Raw genomic sequence first — 14166 nt, 5'->3', positions numbered from 1 at the left:
GCAGTCCCGGGCGAACATTTGTCCGCATACACCGCCAACGATTCGCACCGTCTTTCAAGGCTTTCCCTCGATTATCTTATCTAAACCGCCTTCTCCCGATCTGTGCTCCACCACAATGGTCCTGCAACACAAGCACAGGCGCTCACACACAGCAGCCACTGGCATCTCTTGAGCTCGTGCTGGTGAATGGTGATGCTTAACCGAGGCTGAATCCATGTTAGTGGTATTGGCAATTAGGACATTTCCAACCCATAACACTAGATATAGTTTCTATCAACTCCACATCATCAAGAAACTAGTACTAGACACTACTCTTTCAATGCAAACAACACTATTCCATACTTCAATTTAATGCTACTTATCTCACATGATATCTTAAATGTTATGTAGAAACCATGTCTCATGCAAAACATGGTTTCATTCTCTTTCCTCATTTATTCACTTGCCATATTATCTTTCATCCTAGATGGCAACTTATTTAATGTTGGACACCATCCTAATCATTAGGTTGGGAATGCCCTTAGGCACTAGTTTGTCCGCCTGCAACTTTTTAACCCTCGAGGCAAAACAAGCAGGTTTGTCAGATAATTTTACTGACAAATGCTTTGGCTTTTTCACGTGTTGCCCTCTTTTCACTCCAGCATATAAACCTTCATCACGCTTGTCCAGCCCTCATCAGTCAGTTACCCTGCTCTTGTCCCCCGTGGGATCGGCAAGCTCGGCGTCGAGAGATCATGGCCCATGAGGTGCGCGTCTCTCTTAATCGTCACTCTAATCTCGTCTCCTTTGCTCTGTCCTCTCGATCGGTTTAGCGTAAAACTGTTCAATCTATCATGGCAAGCTTGTGGTTTCTTTGAGAGATGGTGCAGGATGGCTGGCCTCTTGGACTTGGCGCCATGAATGCAAGAGCTGGAGTGGTGAGAAGCATGGATCTCTCTGGCTCAGCCTCCTTCAGCACGGCGTTCACTTCCTCTCACTGCGCTTCGTCGTCCTTGACTTCGTCTGATTTCGACACAGAGGTCTGCACTCTGCAGCAGGGTCGAACACTCTGTGTCACGACACACAAGTCACAACTCACGACGCAGCAATGGAACAGTAGAGCAGAAAAGAATCACGTCCGGATCTGATCCTTACATTTGTGATCTTTGTTGCAGTCGGCGTGGTCTTTGTCACGGCGCGGAGGCGGCGGCGCCGGCGGGGGAATGACGCTGGCGAGCCTGATCGGCCTGGTGGACGCCATGGAGAGCCGGCGGCGGCGGAGCACGAGGGCGAGCAGGAGCGGCAAGGTCAGGGCGCTGCTGCTCTCGCTCTGCCTCCGGAGCCACCTGGAGAACGTCCGCGGCGCGCCGTCGCTCGGGCAGTTCCTCGAGATGGAGAGGAGAGCAAGCAGCAACGCACTGTAACTATCCAACAGAGCATGCTTGCCTCTCGTTGACGCGGGGATCGGATCCATTGCTGATTGTTGAAGTGAAGATGCTCGTGCTGATCAATTTCGCGTTGCATTCCAGAGAACCAGGGTCGTTGTCAGATCTTTCGTGACCTTTTCAGATTGATCTCTGCTACGCTTGTCTGTTCAAGTAAAACATTTGCCGATTAAAAACGATAAAAAAATCATTACCATTTTTTTTGTTGAATCGAGCGTACGTGGAATAAAGAGAAACTCATCATATCACTAGGAAATGAAAACAGCAGCCCGGAGGCTAACCTGAATTTACAGTTTTTTTTTAATTACAGGGTGGTAAATTTAACCGTGTGTTGCATGCACCAATCAATTGAGTCCAAAATATTGAGCTGATGAATAAAGATGAGCAATTCATTTGCACTCCAACAGTTGCAGTATAATAAAACCATTCAATGGGAATGGGAGTCTAAGACGCTGTCCTACATCTATCAGAAAATCGTTCTTCCTCGAGAGATTGAACATACCAACTCTTACGAGTAGTATTGCACTTACTGAAAACAGTCGTCGACAGTTTCTATTGCTGAAATAACAAAAAAAAATATTCCACGACTCCACGTCACCAATGGCGAGTGGTATATTCGTTGTTGCATACTTGCATGACTGAATGAGTGCAAATACATAAAAACGAGCAGGAGGAGGAGATTTGATCATTTGGGGTAGAACTCTTCACGAGATAACATGAAACGCTAGCTAAAAAAAACAAGGAGGAGAGCTTATGCACGGCCCAATAGCCCATACACCCCGACCTAGGAACTTCAGAAGGCCCATTACGATTGGCCCATTAATCCATCGCACGCCTCTATATATAAGCACACCCATTCCAACTCTAGGGTTTCTCCTTGTACGCAGCCGGCGGCTTAGGGTTTTGAAGCTCCCGGCCATCCAAGGTACGCAGCCACCGAGCGCCGCCGCAAACACGCGCGTTTCATTTCTCGAGATCTCTGGCCTTCTCTCCTCTTAGATTTCACTGTCTGATCGATTTTGTTTGGTGTTTTGTTCCGTCGCGTTCGCCACAGGTCACAGGAGCGGGGAGGGGTCCCCGCCATGGCGCCGCAGCCCAAGTCGGGGCTCTTCGTCGGCATCAACAGGGGGCACGTCGTCACCAAGCGCGAGCTGCCGCCTCGCCCGTCCGACCGCAAGGGGGTAAATCACCTCCCTCCCTTGGCTGTCCACATTCATCTCGTCTTGTAGATCATGTTTGGTTTTTGTGACATGGATGCGTCCCCTATGTGTGTAGGTCTGTACGGTATTTTGGTTGCTCGGTGATTTCATTCTGGCGTATTGGGCATTGAGATGCGATTGATGTTTTGTTAAATTAGTGCTTTGTCTATTTGAGATGAGTACATTTGGTGCGTAGTGGCTTGTGCACTTGTGCTTCTTCATCTTGCTGTTAACCAAGACGACTGTGTTTAATATATAGATTTATAGCCTGAAATGGTGTCGTGTTGAGTTGCAAGTATCTTCAGAACAATGGTGCATCTTTTTTCTACATTAAAGCAGCATTAGAGTGTCTTACATGTGTCTCTACGTTGTTTTCTTGCCTCGTCTCACCTTTGGCTATTTGGGGAAAACTAAACTCCAAGTTGCTAGTCCTGTAGGCAGATATTTATTTTGTGAGGCTAACGTGGAAGCATAATCACTTTATGATTTTGTTTCTAAAATAACTCGCTAAATCCTCTACTCTATTTTCTTTTTTCTACATTAAACTCATTAGATTGTCTTACCTGTGTCTACGTTGTTTTCTTGCCTCGTCTCAACTTTGGCTATTTGGGGAAAACTAAACTCCAAGTTGCTAGTCCTGGAGGCAGATATTTATTTTGTGAGGCTAATGTGGAAGCATAATCACTTTATGATTTTGTTTATAAAATGGCTCACTAAATCCACTACTCTATTTTCACATGGTCTAATTATTTGTGTTGTATGTTTTCTGTTTCTGATGCGGTATGGTAGCTACAATGTAAACAAAAATCGATTGCTATTTTCTGCACGGACCTATTGTTTACCAGGAACTAAAAAAAAGATAATATTTCTGTTAACATCTTTGTAGTAACTTCTGAATCTTTCTTATTTTAAAATTAAAAGCAGCCATCAAGTCATGTTTGGTCAACTTATGTTGAACTGGAAAATTTTGAGTTACCAGCAATTGATGTTGAGATCTCTTTAGTCTGCAATTTTGAATTACTAGTAATTTGTCCCCTTATGTCAGATTCCAAAAGGAATTTTAGAATTGCCACTAATTGGTCCTCTTATGTAACATATTAATTGGTACCTGCAGCTTTTCATCTTCCTGAAGAGAATTACAGTGTCCGTTGCCACCGCTCCCAAGCTATATTCTATAGCTTTTCTGCTAATACATATTTTCTTATCTTACTGCAGAAAAATACCAAGAGGGTGAATTTTGTCAGAGGCTTGATTAGGGAGGTAGCCGGATTTGCTCCATATGAGAAGCGCATCACCGAGCTTCTTAAGGTTGGAAAGGACAAGCGTGCACTGAAGGTCGCAAAGAGAAAACTTGGTACCCACAAGAGAGCAAAGAAGAAGAGAGAGGAGATGGCAGGTGTTATCAGGAAGATGAGGTGTGCTTGTTTTTCTGTGCCTTAGTCTAGTTCGTTCTAAGAGCAAGTTCAATAGTATAGCCAACTTCTAGCTCCAATTCTTCTATAGCCAATTCATACAATAGTTGCCTTCAAAACATTAGTACATGGTTTCACATGTCATACACACACTTTATCTTGGAGTCCGTGTGCAGCTGACTACAAATTAGAGCAAGAGCAAGTTCAATAGTATAGCCAACTGCTAGCTTCAATTCATCTATAGCCAATCTAATAGCTAATTTATATAATAGTTATCCACAAAACATTAATACATGGTCCCATATGCTATACACATATTTTATCTTAGAGCCCGTGTGCAGCTGGCTATAAATTATTAGCTCAGCTCACTTCTCTCTCATCTTATCTATTTAAAATATGTTTATAGCTGGCTTTTAGCCTGCTACTGTACCTGCTCTTAGTAGCTCACCTCTCTTCTCTCTCATATTTATTTCTCTCTAAACCAGCTTTAGCAAAATGTTCTATTTGAGTAGAAAAAAAGGTTTTGGCACTCACCCAGCTCTCTTCTCTCTCCCCTATTATCTCTTTAAAATATGCTTATAGCTGGCTTATAGCCTGTTATTGTACCTGCTCTAAATTTTACAAATCTCACTGCCCAGATTTTACGCAGCAATTCTGTAGGTTGCTTTCTAGCATTTAATTATTATTCTTTCGACAGTATCTAAATACTTCTGTCTATCTTTTATGTTTTAATGTATTTCAAGCAAATTAATAAGGCCATTATTTTGATATTTATCTATTAGGTCTATAATTTTTCATAATTCGAACTAAAAATGTCCTAGTGGTCAACTTTATTTGATGCAGGTAGAAATATGAGTATTCTTTTCCAGTTAATTGAACATTAGTCATAGTGTACCCCTTTTATTTGCTTCTTGCTTCATTATTTTCTTTTATGCAGACCAAATGATCTAAGTTATGCAAATGGGAAATCGCTATGAGTTTTATTTACCATGCTAAGACAATTAGCAAACTGATGAGTATATTCTTGTTTTGCAGGTCTGCTGGTACCACTGACAAGAAGAAATAGAAGTTCCAAGTTGAGAATTCTTTTGCAATCTTTAATGTATTAAATTCATATAGCATGCTCTAGACCTGAGGTGCTCCGTTGAGAACATTGCGACGCTAGTCCTGCGTAACATGATTTTTTGATACTACAGTGACTAATACTCTGGCCATTGTTCTGGTTAGTGGTTACCCACGATTTTGTTTCATGTCCTCCCGCTTGTGTTACGTTTGGTCACTTGGTGTCGGTTTCGTTCTTGAAAAGGCTCCACTCCTGTATGATAAGTTGATCGGCCTTGTGCGCCGTATCTTTTCGCTCGATATGGTTTCTGACGTTGAGATGGCCCAACAAATTTGCAGTACAGCCGACGCCAACACAAATTTTGTCCATTTTATGGTTATTTATTAACGCACTTGATGGCCTAGAGTCATCTAAAAAGAACTTCTACGATTGTCCCATAATAACTACATTTCTGAAATTAAAATCTGTCCTCATATAACTGCATTTCTGGATAACTATATCAATTATACCACTACCTTATTCTATAATATCACCTTATTTAATAGGAGACATTTAATTTATTTTTCTTAACTAATTTGCCTTGCAGTTCTGTAATTCAAATTTCGCATATTCAATTGCCACATCAATCATCTCTTGTTCAAATCACAATATTTTACTCATAGCTATCTCTCATTCTATGCTATATACGTATTTGATGATTGATATTTAAGTGACTATGTCATTAAGCAAAGAAAACTACGTTCATTTGTAGGTATTCGGACATAGGCCGCGTTTGGGAGTGGAGGTGGAGAGGGTTAGTTATCTAATGTGTAAAATATAACAATAGATTAGTATATGATTAATTAATTATTAATTATTAAAAAATATAAAATAGATTAATATGTTTTTTTGAAAAAATAGGCTCGTGGTCTGGCTTTTACTGAAAGCCACAAGAGAAACAAAGTATTTTTTGCTGGGGTTGAGCAGACATTGATCACAGCATCTCTACTAGCAAACTTAAGCTCAGATTTTACTGAGACCAAAAAGTAAAACTGCCACAAAAGCTTCCCAAGCTAACACAAAACACAAAGTATCCATTAGCTATCTCCCAGTCCAGTCCGTTTCTGCGACAAACATGTAACTCCCTCCTATAATTCAGCTGTCATATGGTTCAACATTGCCTCCTCTTTGCTCTTCAGAAGGCTCTTCTAGTTCCTGAGAAGATAAAGAATTTAAAAAATAATCGTTACAGGAGAAGAGATTAATTTTTCCTAAAAATCATGTCATTTCTGACATTCTAGCTGACTGCAGCAAGAATCATAACCCCAAATCTGTCGTTTCTACTAACAGCCTATCCAATAATCATCCAATAAAAATGATCAAAATCTCTAGGTATCTCCCTCCAACTAAAAGCATCTCTGCACACGCACCAAGCACAAAAAGCCATTGGGCAATAAAAAATGATGTGTCTAGCATTTTCTGTTTGACCACACAGTTTGCAAAATTCAGACCCTCTCCAACCTCTTTTCTTAAGCTGGAAAACAGATTGAATCCGGTCCTTATCCGCTTGCCAGAGAAAATGGTTTACGTTTAAAGGTCAAGGAGCATTCCAAATATCCACCATCCTAGCTACAATCACACCTCTAAAAGAAAGAGCTCTATACATTGATCTTATACAGAGGAAACTTTAGATTTCTCTAACTCCCAAATAACAGTATCAGGATCCGCTCCCTCATGGATCCCAGAAATCTCCTCCTTCAACTCTGTCTAGCTCTTAACTTACAAATCTCAAAAGGACCTTCTAAAACAACTTTTTAATAGAATTTTTTATAAAAATACATCGTTTAGAAGTTCGAGAAATGTATACGCGAAAAACGAGGGTGGTTAGATAACCTAGACTTGGTGGAACTGACCTAGAAATGAGTAAGAGCAGGTACATTAGCCGGCTATGAATATATTTTAAGAAAGTAAGAGAGGATAGAGCAGAACAATGAGCTATAAATTTATAGCCAGCTGTAGACGAACTCTAAGACATAGTATATCTATGACATGTGGGACATTATAGTATATTTTATAGCTACCTATTATATCAATTGACTGTTAGATTGATTATAGATAAATTGAAGCCAGTAGTTGGCTATACAATTCAAATTGCTCAAGCTATGAACCTCACAGTTGGACACAGCAATTCATCAACATTAGACACAGAATTTCATTTGACATTCTATTTTCTGATTCGCTTACATTTTCTGATCCGCATTTACCAACTAGTGCACGCATTTGCAATGCGTTTATTTTTTACGGCACGCATTTGCAATTTTTTACTGCACGCATTTGCAATGCGTTTATTTTTTTACGGCGACAAATCAACGCAGGGATGTTTCACTCATTTGCAAATTGATTGTTTAGAAAAGATTTTGTAGCTATGGACAAATTCATACAATGTTTGTCTTTAAGCCGTCTGTATATTGCGAAATTTGCAAAAAAGAAAAACCTGTCCCATCTAACAGACGACAACGTCTCTTCGCGAAGAGACGGCAGGGGTACGTGCTCTAATGCCAAACCGACATCGCTAGCACTATTGCATGCCCCGTCTCGTTTATTCGCTAGTACTTTGATCACCTTGATTTATGTGTCAAAGGATAAATTAAATGTTTTGCAAACAAACAAATAGGCAAGTCATTGTACAAGCTGTTTATTTAGCTGTCTACGTTTGTCGTCAAATAGACAATAAGTGTCTATACTGTTTGTACTTGTCCTAGAAGCTGCAGGTCTATGTACAGCAGCTAATGCTTCCACTGTATTAGCATACATTTTCTGATCCATGCTCACCAAGTAATGCACACATTTTCACTTGCTGCAATCAAACTAACCCAGGAAAAAAAAATCATCTTCCCAGAAAACTTCGTTGTACTCATGCTTCTCGCCATCTCGTGTCCACTAATTATTTTTTTACCGGTTCAGAATGTCTGTTCCAGCAGCTGCTCAACAGCTCGAGTGTTTTTTTTTTTTACAAGCTCCTCATGTTGCATGGCACACGCACCATTGCGCTACATGCCCGGAATTCTAGGATTTCTTTGACGACGCGGATGTCTCGCGTCGCCTTCCACCGGCGTCTACCTGCACCTGCACTGCACCAGGCAACTGCCCGGGCCTTGGATCTTGTGGTTTCGTATTAGAGCAAGGTTAATAATATAGCCAACAAGACTTCTATAAGAAGTTTTATAGTCTTCTCTTAGTTCACCCATGTACCAGTTAGCTTTTCATCATTAATGCAGGACCTATATGTCACTCTTACTGAGTTTCTTGGTTCATGTGCCCAAACTGGCTACAAGCTTACAACCTGCTTACACTCTCTCTCATCTCCTCTTTCCTCCACATAAGCATATAGCTAGCTTATAGCCTGCTGAGCAGGTATAATAGCAGGCTATAAGCCAGCTATAAGCATATTTTAAAAAGATAAAAGGGGAGAGCGAAGATATGTGAGCTACTAATTTGTAGACAGCTGCACACGGACTATAATACACAGTGTATGTATGACATATGAGACCATGTACTAATGTTTTGTAGGTAACTATTATATGAATTGACTATTAGATTAACTATAGATAAATTGAAGCTATTAGTTAGCTATTGAACCTGCTCTTAGCAATGCCTCACTCGGTTAACCTACTCCGGTGTTTGATTTGGCCAACCGGCCGGCCGGTGAAGTTTTTTTTTAACTCGGATCAGGTCATCAGGGGTGCTGGTTCCGGAGTTTCAGATCAGATCTCTTGTGAAGAGATTTGTCGCCGATCAAAGTCAATCCATGTCCTAGCTAGTCAGAGACGAGACAACGACGAGGCTCTCTCATCACGCTGCCACTGCTCACCCGGAGGCGCGATTGGGTGAGGCAGAAGACGCGGCGGTAGCCTCTTGCTACGCATGGCATTTCCCAACGCGCGCAGCAAGCGCCAATTTGCAGCGTCCCCGTCTCCTCCTCCTCTCCTCTCGTCTGGCTCTCTCTCTGCCTCCCTACACTACACTAGCTCGTGAGGAGTAACGCGACGCAGGCAGGCGTGCATGCGATGCAGCACAGCGTCTCGGCTTCCTCCTCCTCCTCTCTCACATCACGTTACGGGGAAACGGGAAGCGATATTCTCAATATCCGACTCCTGAACCGTCCGGTCTGCATGCCGTCTCTCCCATTGACGCCGAGCGCCTTGCATTTGCGTAGCTGCATGCATGTCCCCAACACAATGCATACACTGGGTCTGCATCGGTATCAGCCTCTGTCTCCATTTCCCAACGTGCCTCGCCATTTCAATCCCTACCTATAGCAGGCCTAGCTGCCGTCCCCAGTAGAGTAAAAGCCATGGCCGGCGTCCCTCTGTCCCCATATGAATCATTCAGGTCGCGGCCTTGTGTCCTCTTCATTGTTTGTGAGCTCGTGATAGCTGATTACCATGCATAGGCACGCAGTAAAGTGGCCTTTAAAACTTGCTGATTTATCATTTCGTAGAACCCTCTTTTGGGCACATATATGAGCACGCATGCTGCAATCAACTGCATCACGCCGAATTAATTAGCCTCTCACAGAATCGAATGGCCAGATCGATGTGGATCTCTTGCATTGATGTCGTAGAATGGCTCAAGAACTTGGGTGGGCATAGCTTTCTTTGAGCAAGCACGCAAGCATAAATCAACGTGCCCAATCAAATGCAGATACCGTTTATCAAGGCAATTCAATCCGCATAGTTGTACTAGTATTGTTCAGGAGTAGTGGTAGTCAAAGCATGCAATGCGATGGAACAACTCGATGCAAGTCGTGCATTGCAAAAGTAGCCTACGGGCACAGCAGAGAGCTAGCGCATACGTGCAGAGGCGATGAATGCAGCGAGCCAACGACGCGACGCGATGCTAGCTCCAGTCCCCCTCTACCGAAATAGGCTAAACACACGAGATCTCGCCCGTAAAACGAAAAATCCGGTGCCACAAGCGAAGAATTCCCATCATTCCCGAGGACGACGACGAGGATCGATCGTACGGCTGGGGTTGGCTGGAGCAGCAAGCTACACTAGCAGAGATCGGCTAGCTACGTAGTACTCTACTTCTCTTCTGGGAAGGCAAAGGCAAGCCGAGCCGTTCCGTTCCTTGGAAAATTTCGCACCGCTAGCTGCAGCAATGCATGCGCCCGATCCGCAGCCTCTCCCTGCCGGCCGGCCGGCCGCTTCCTTTGCTTGCTCCTCCCCACCATTGTTTTCAGAGCCCACGTCGAACAGCACGCACACTTTACTCACACTTCTTTTCCCCGATCGACGCGCCGCGCGCTACGGCGTGCAGCGTTCAAGGCGATCTGGAAAAAAAAATTCGTGTTGATGAATGAAGAAACGAAGGAAAGGTCCTTTCGACTGCTTTTCCGTTCACCTCACGATGGGCACGCCTGGATCGACCGATTGACGACGTCGATGATCGCTTGGATCACGTACGCCTCTACCCGTGGTGATCTACACGGAGCTGAGTAGGACCCGATCGAAACGATGGCTCCGTGCACGCAGCACGCACGCTCGCTCTGTGTCGCTGTGTACATGCAGGCGCCAGTACATGTTGTACCTGCAGTTAGCACCTGATCATGAAGGACGTACGTCACGTACCGCACGTGGTAAGGTGCGTAGTTATCTCGACCCACGGTGGCGAGAGGGGCGCAGGGCGAAAGGCCCGCGCGCGGCACGCGACCGCCGCGCTACGCGGCTCCATTTCCTCACAAAACGTCGAAACGTACGCCCCCCTTGACCGCAAGGCGACAGCCGCTGCATCTGCATGCCGCGCCCGCGCGCGCACGCGCTCCATGCACCACGCATAAAAACCACGCACCGGCCCGCTCGGCGCAGCACACACACACGCGCGAGCGGAAGAGCGAACGCTACCCAAGCGCGAGCGAGCGAGCTTGCTAAGGCAAGAAGAGCAAGCCGCCATGGAGACGACGCAGGGCGGCGCCGGCGCCGGCGCCGGCGCCCACCAACTCGGCCAGCGCCACCAGGGGATGACGGGCTTCGCATCCGATCCCGCGTCCCCGCTCTCGCCGCCGCTGTCGCCGGCCTCGGCGGCGGCGGCAGCGCTGGCGAACGCGCGGTGGACGCCGACCAAGGAGCAGATCACCGTGCTGGAGGGGCTGTACCGGCAGGGACTGCGCACGCCGACCGCCGAGCAGATACAGCAGATCACGGCGAGGCTGCGGGAGCACGGCCACATCGAGGGCAAGAACGTCTTCTACTGGTTCCAGAACCACAAGGCACGCCAGCGCCAGAAGCAGAAGCAGCAGAGCTTCGACTACTTCAGCAAGCTCTTCCGCCGCCCGCCGCCGCTGCCCGTGCTCCACAGGCCCCTCGTCCGTCCGTTCCCGCTCACCGTACCGCCGGCGATGCCCCCGCCGCCGTCGGCTCCGACCGCATGCAACACCGGTGGTGGTGGTACGCATTGAACCAACCTTTTCTCTTGCTTTTAATGTCATGCAATAAATCTTCTCTTTGGCATGTCATGATTAATTTAGCTTTACACATCGGTGTCATGCACCTGGCTCGATTCATTTTTCTTGGTTCTCATGCGTGTAGAGGTCAAAGTACTCTTGCTGACGTTTCAGTTCTTGCATTTCTTGCGTTGACCAATTGTGTTAGAAACCAATATGAAATCATTTTGCGCATGCATGAATATAATGGCATGACAAAGTATACTTGGCATATAGTAACATCCATTCTTCAGCATTGACCTTGACCCGTTGGTGCCCAACGCCAAAACGGCATGACGAAGTATAGCACCGTAGTACTGCAACTAGCTGTCTTCTTTGTATCTAGCGCCTTAATTCATGCATGCGTTGCATTGCATGCACTCGCACTACACGCTTGCTTTGCTATCTGCTACAGTAGCACTTCTGTCACGATACGCATGCATCGGTGCATCACCCTGATCATGCTACTACTGCTGTAAACCTGTCCATTTTCTCCTTCCATTTCATCCCTTGTTTCCTATCACCTGTCTTTTTTCCGCTGTCCACTGTTACCCACTGTACAGCGGCAGTGGAGCAGAGAAACCTCCTAGTCACGGTCACACGATTTAACGCTGCCTGCCTGCCTGCCTGTGTAGCTGTTGCTGCTACCCTTTTGTAGCTTCACACCATTAATCTTCTGTGGCACTGTGCTGCTGACCTTCTGTGCATGCATGCACGGCCCAGGGGAGCTACGGCCAAAACGACCAGACACAACCTTCCTTGAGTTGGTTCCTTTCCCATCCAAGAAATGCTGACCTGCCATCACTTACTACAGTAATATATAGGGACAAGAAAATGTTTCCACGAGTGGGTCAGTACACGCGCCAACCAATCCACCAACTAGTATCGCTGTTGACACTGGCATTTTGAATGTGTTCTTTAGCATGATCATTAGAATCTGTTCTTTACAAATTTTGTTTGCATTTCGATTCCGAAATGCCAATTCTCCATGTGTATCTATTGACATGTTCTGCACTGTATCCATGCACTTCGATTCTTGCAGTGATGTACAGGTCGCCGACCTTCATGCCGGCCGCGGCAAACGCCGGCTACTACCCACAGCAGCAGACGCCCGTGCAGTACACAGGGATGGAGGCGCCGCCGCATGACAAGGTCTCGGTGCAGCCGCCGGCCACCAGCATGTACCAGCTAACGGCGCCGGGCGGCGAGCACTTCGCACCGGCTGCTGCCCGCGGCGTTGGGGACAGGGCGGAGGAGGCGGGAGGCCGTGGCGGCGGCGGCGCCGGGCGCGAGACCCTACAGTTGTTCCCTCTGCGGCCCACCTTCGTGCTGCCGGATCACAAGCCACGCCGAGCCGGGAGAGCCTGCGCCGCCGCCTCCCTGACGACGCCGTCCGCGCCCGCGTCGTTCTCCGGGGAGTCGGAGAGCTCGGACAGGCGCCCCAACAGCGAGGCTCCTCCGTTCTACGACTTCTTCGGCGTCCATTCCGGTGGTGGCCGCTGAACTTGAAGATGAGAGTGAGCGTGGAGTGGAGTGGAGATTTGTTTGCCCGATGAGTGAATGGACCCGTCGTGTTTTGTTAAGTTTATCTTCATCGTTGTTTGGTTTAATTGGTCAAGGGATTAGAGGAAGGAAGGTGTAACCGCTTCATCAACTTGAAGTGTGTCGCTGAAATGAAGTTATCCATGTTTGGGCCCAACTGTGTGGTCTTACCATTTGGGTAGAGTGTTTTCATTGCTAGTGATGACATTGTTGCATATTACATAAATAGTTATTCAAATATAAAACAAGATGGAGTAATATAAGATATATTACTTCATAACCATAGAAATTTAAAATTCATTTTTATAAGTTCAAACAAAAAATAACAGTATATCAGTTCTATTTTAATTTCTTTTATGATTTTTACAAGTCAAATTTCTATTTATAATTTTATAGTTATATATGTAATAATATATTATATTATTTTTTATTTTAAAAAAATATATTTAGATGATAAGCAAGAAATGACAGTTGAAAATCCACTACCTTATCACCTGTGCTCTCGTGTAACTTTTTATATCATCATTTTTTTCCTAATCGATATTTTGTGAGCTTTAACACCTTCGTCTTTCGCTTATATTTATGCTTATAAGGTCATATTTGAATTTTTGAGTTTAAATTTGGATTAGATTTTGAAGTTCTTTTGTCATATATTATTCCCGGTCTTTGTTTGTAGATTGATAAAAACTCGTATATAAAGTTTTATTTATAGTTTATTTTTATTTGTAAATATGTTATTTAATTTTTTTATGAAAAATCCAAACAATCACCCGTGAGACTTTACAAAATGTACATCATTTGGTAATTTCTTTTTGAGGGATCAGAACGGCAATGCCGAAGATTTCCTGTGGGACCCGGATTTGTCCCAAGAACCTGTGAGATCGGATTTGGCTATAGAGGGGGATGAATATAGCTAAAGTGTAACTATCCTGAAAAGAACAAAATTCCAACTCGATCGTAAAACTCCAAAAATATCCCCGTGAAAATAGAAGGACAGGAATGGAGATATCAAAAATAAAACAGAGCAGGACATATCGAAAGGAATTTAAATGCGGAAAGCGTA

General features: G+C 44.7%; 3 protein-coding genes across 3 annotated transcripts; all 3 read left to right on the top strand.

Annotated features, from left to right (window-relative positions):
• Nucleotides 1–860: 860 nt before the first annotated feature.
• LOC102712601 lies at nucleotides 861–1403 on the top strand. The gene is made up of 2 exons (XM_015841972.1): nucleotides 861–1019; nucleotides 1155–1403. The coding sequence occupies exons 1-2, from the start codon at nucleotides 861–863 to the stop codon at nucleotides 1401–1403; spliced, it is 408 nt and encodes a 135-aa protein (XP_015697458.1).
• An 883-nt stretch (nucleotides 1404–2286) lies between these two features.
• LOC102702614 (60S ribosomal protein L36-3-like) lies at nucleotides 2287–5283 on the top strand. Its single transcript, XM_006644922.2, has 4 exons — nucleotides 2287–2349; nucleotides 2479–2605; nucleotides 3839–4038; nucleotides 5071–5283. The coding sequence occupies exons 2-4, from the start codon at nucleotides 2507–2509 to the stop codon at nucleotides 5099–5101; spliced, it is 330 nt and encodes a 109-aa protein (XP_006644985.1). The 5' UTR covers nucleotides 2287–2349; nucleotides 2479–2506; the 3' UTR covers nucleotides 5102–5283.
• Nucleotides 5284–11030: 5747 nt separating this feature from the next.
• On the top strand, nucleotides 11031–13255 carry LOC102712323 (WUSCHEL-related homeobox 5). Its single transcript, XM_040529426.1, has 2 exons — nucleotides 11031–11523; nucleotides 12604–13255. Exons 1-2 carry the CDS (start codon nucleotides 11031–11033, stop codon nucleotides 13062–13064), a joined length of 954 nt encoding a protein of 317 aa, XP_040385360.1. The 3' UTR covers nucleotides 13065–13255.
• The last annotated feature ends 911 nt before the right edge of the window (nucleotides 13256–14166 follow it).

The sequence above is a fragment of the Oryza brachyantha genome, chromosome 1 (assembly GCF_000231095.2).
Source record: "Oryza brachyantha chromosome 1, ObraRS2, whole genome shotgun sequence".
Taxonomy (NCBI): domain Eukaryota; kingdom Viridiplantae; phylum Streptophyta; class Magnoliopsida; order Poales; family Poaceae; genus Oryza; species Oryza brachyantha.
Note: the sequence above shows the minus strand (reverse complement) of the source record. Positions and strands in the feature narration are given on the sequence as shown.

Coding starts and splice junctions, on each gene's coding strand:
- LOC102712323 (XM_040529426.1), top strand. CDS start 11,031: ATGGAGACGACGCAGGGCGGCGCCGGCGCCGGCGCCGGCGCCCACCAA. Junction 11,524..12,603: donor CGCATGCAACACCGGTGGTG/GTGGTACGCATT, acceptor CGATTCTTGCAG/TGATGTACAGGTCGCCGACC.
- LOC102702614 (XM_006644922.2), top strand. CDS start 2,507: ATGGCGCCGCAGCCCAAGTCGGGGCTCTTCGTCGGCATCAACAGGGGG. Junction 2,606..3,838: donor GCCCGTCCGACCGCAAGGGG/GTAAATCACCTC, acceptor ATCTTACTGCAG/AAAAATACCAAGAGGGTGAA. Junction 4,039..5,070: donor GGTGTTATCAGGAAGATGAG/GTGTGCTTGTTT, acceptor CTTGTTTTGCAG/GTCTGCTGGTACCACTGACA.
- LOC102712601 (XM_015841972.1), top strand. CDS start 861: ATGGTGCAGGATGGCTGGCCTCTTGGACTTGGCGCCATGAATGCAAGA. Junction 1,020..1,154: donor CGTCTGATTTCGACACAGAG/GTCTGCACTCTG, acceptor TCTTTGTTGCAG/TCGGCGTGGTCTTTGTCACG.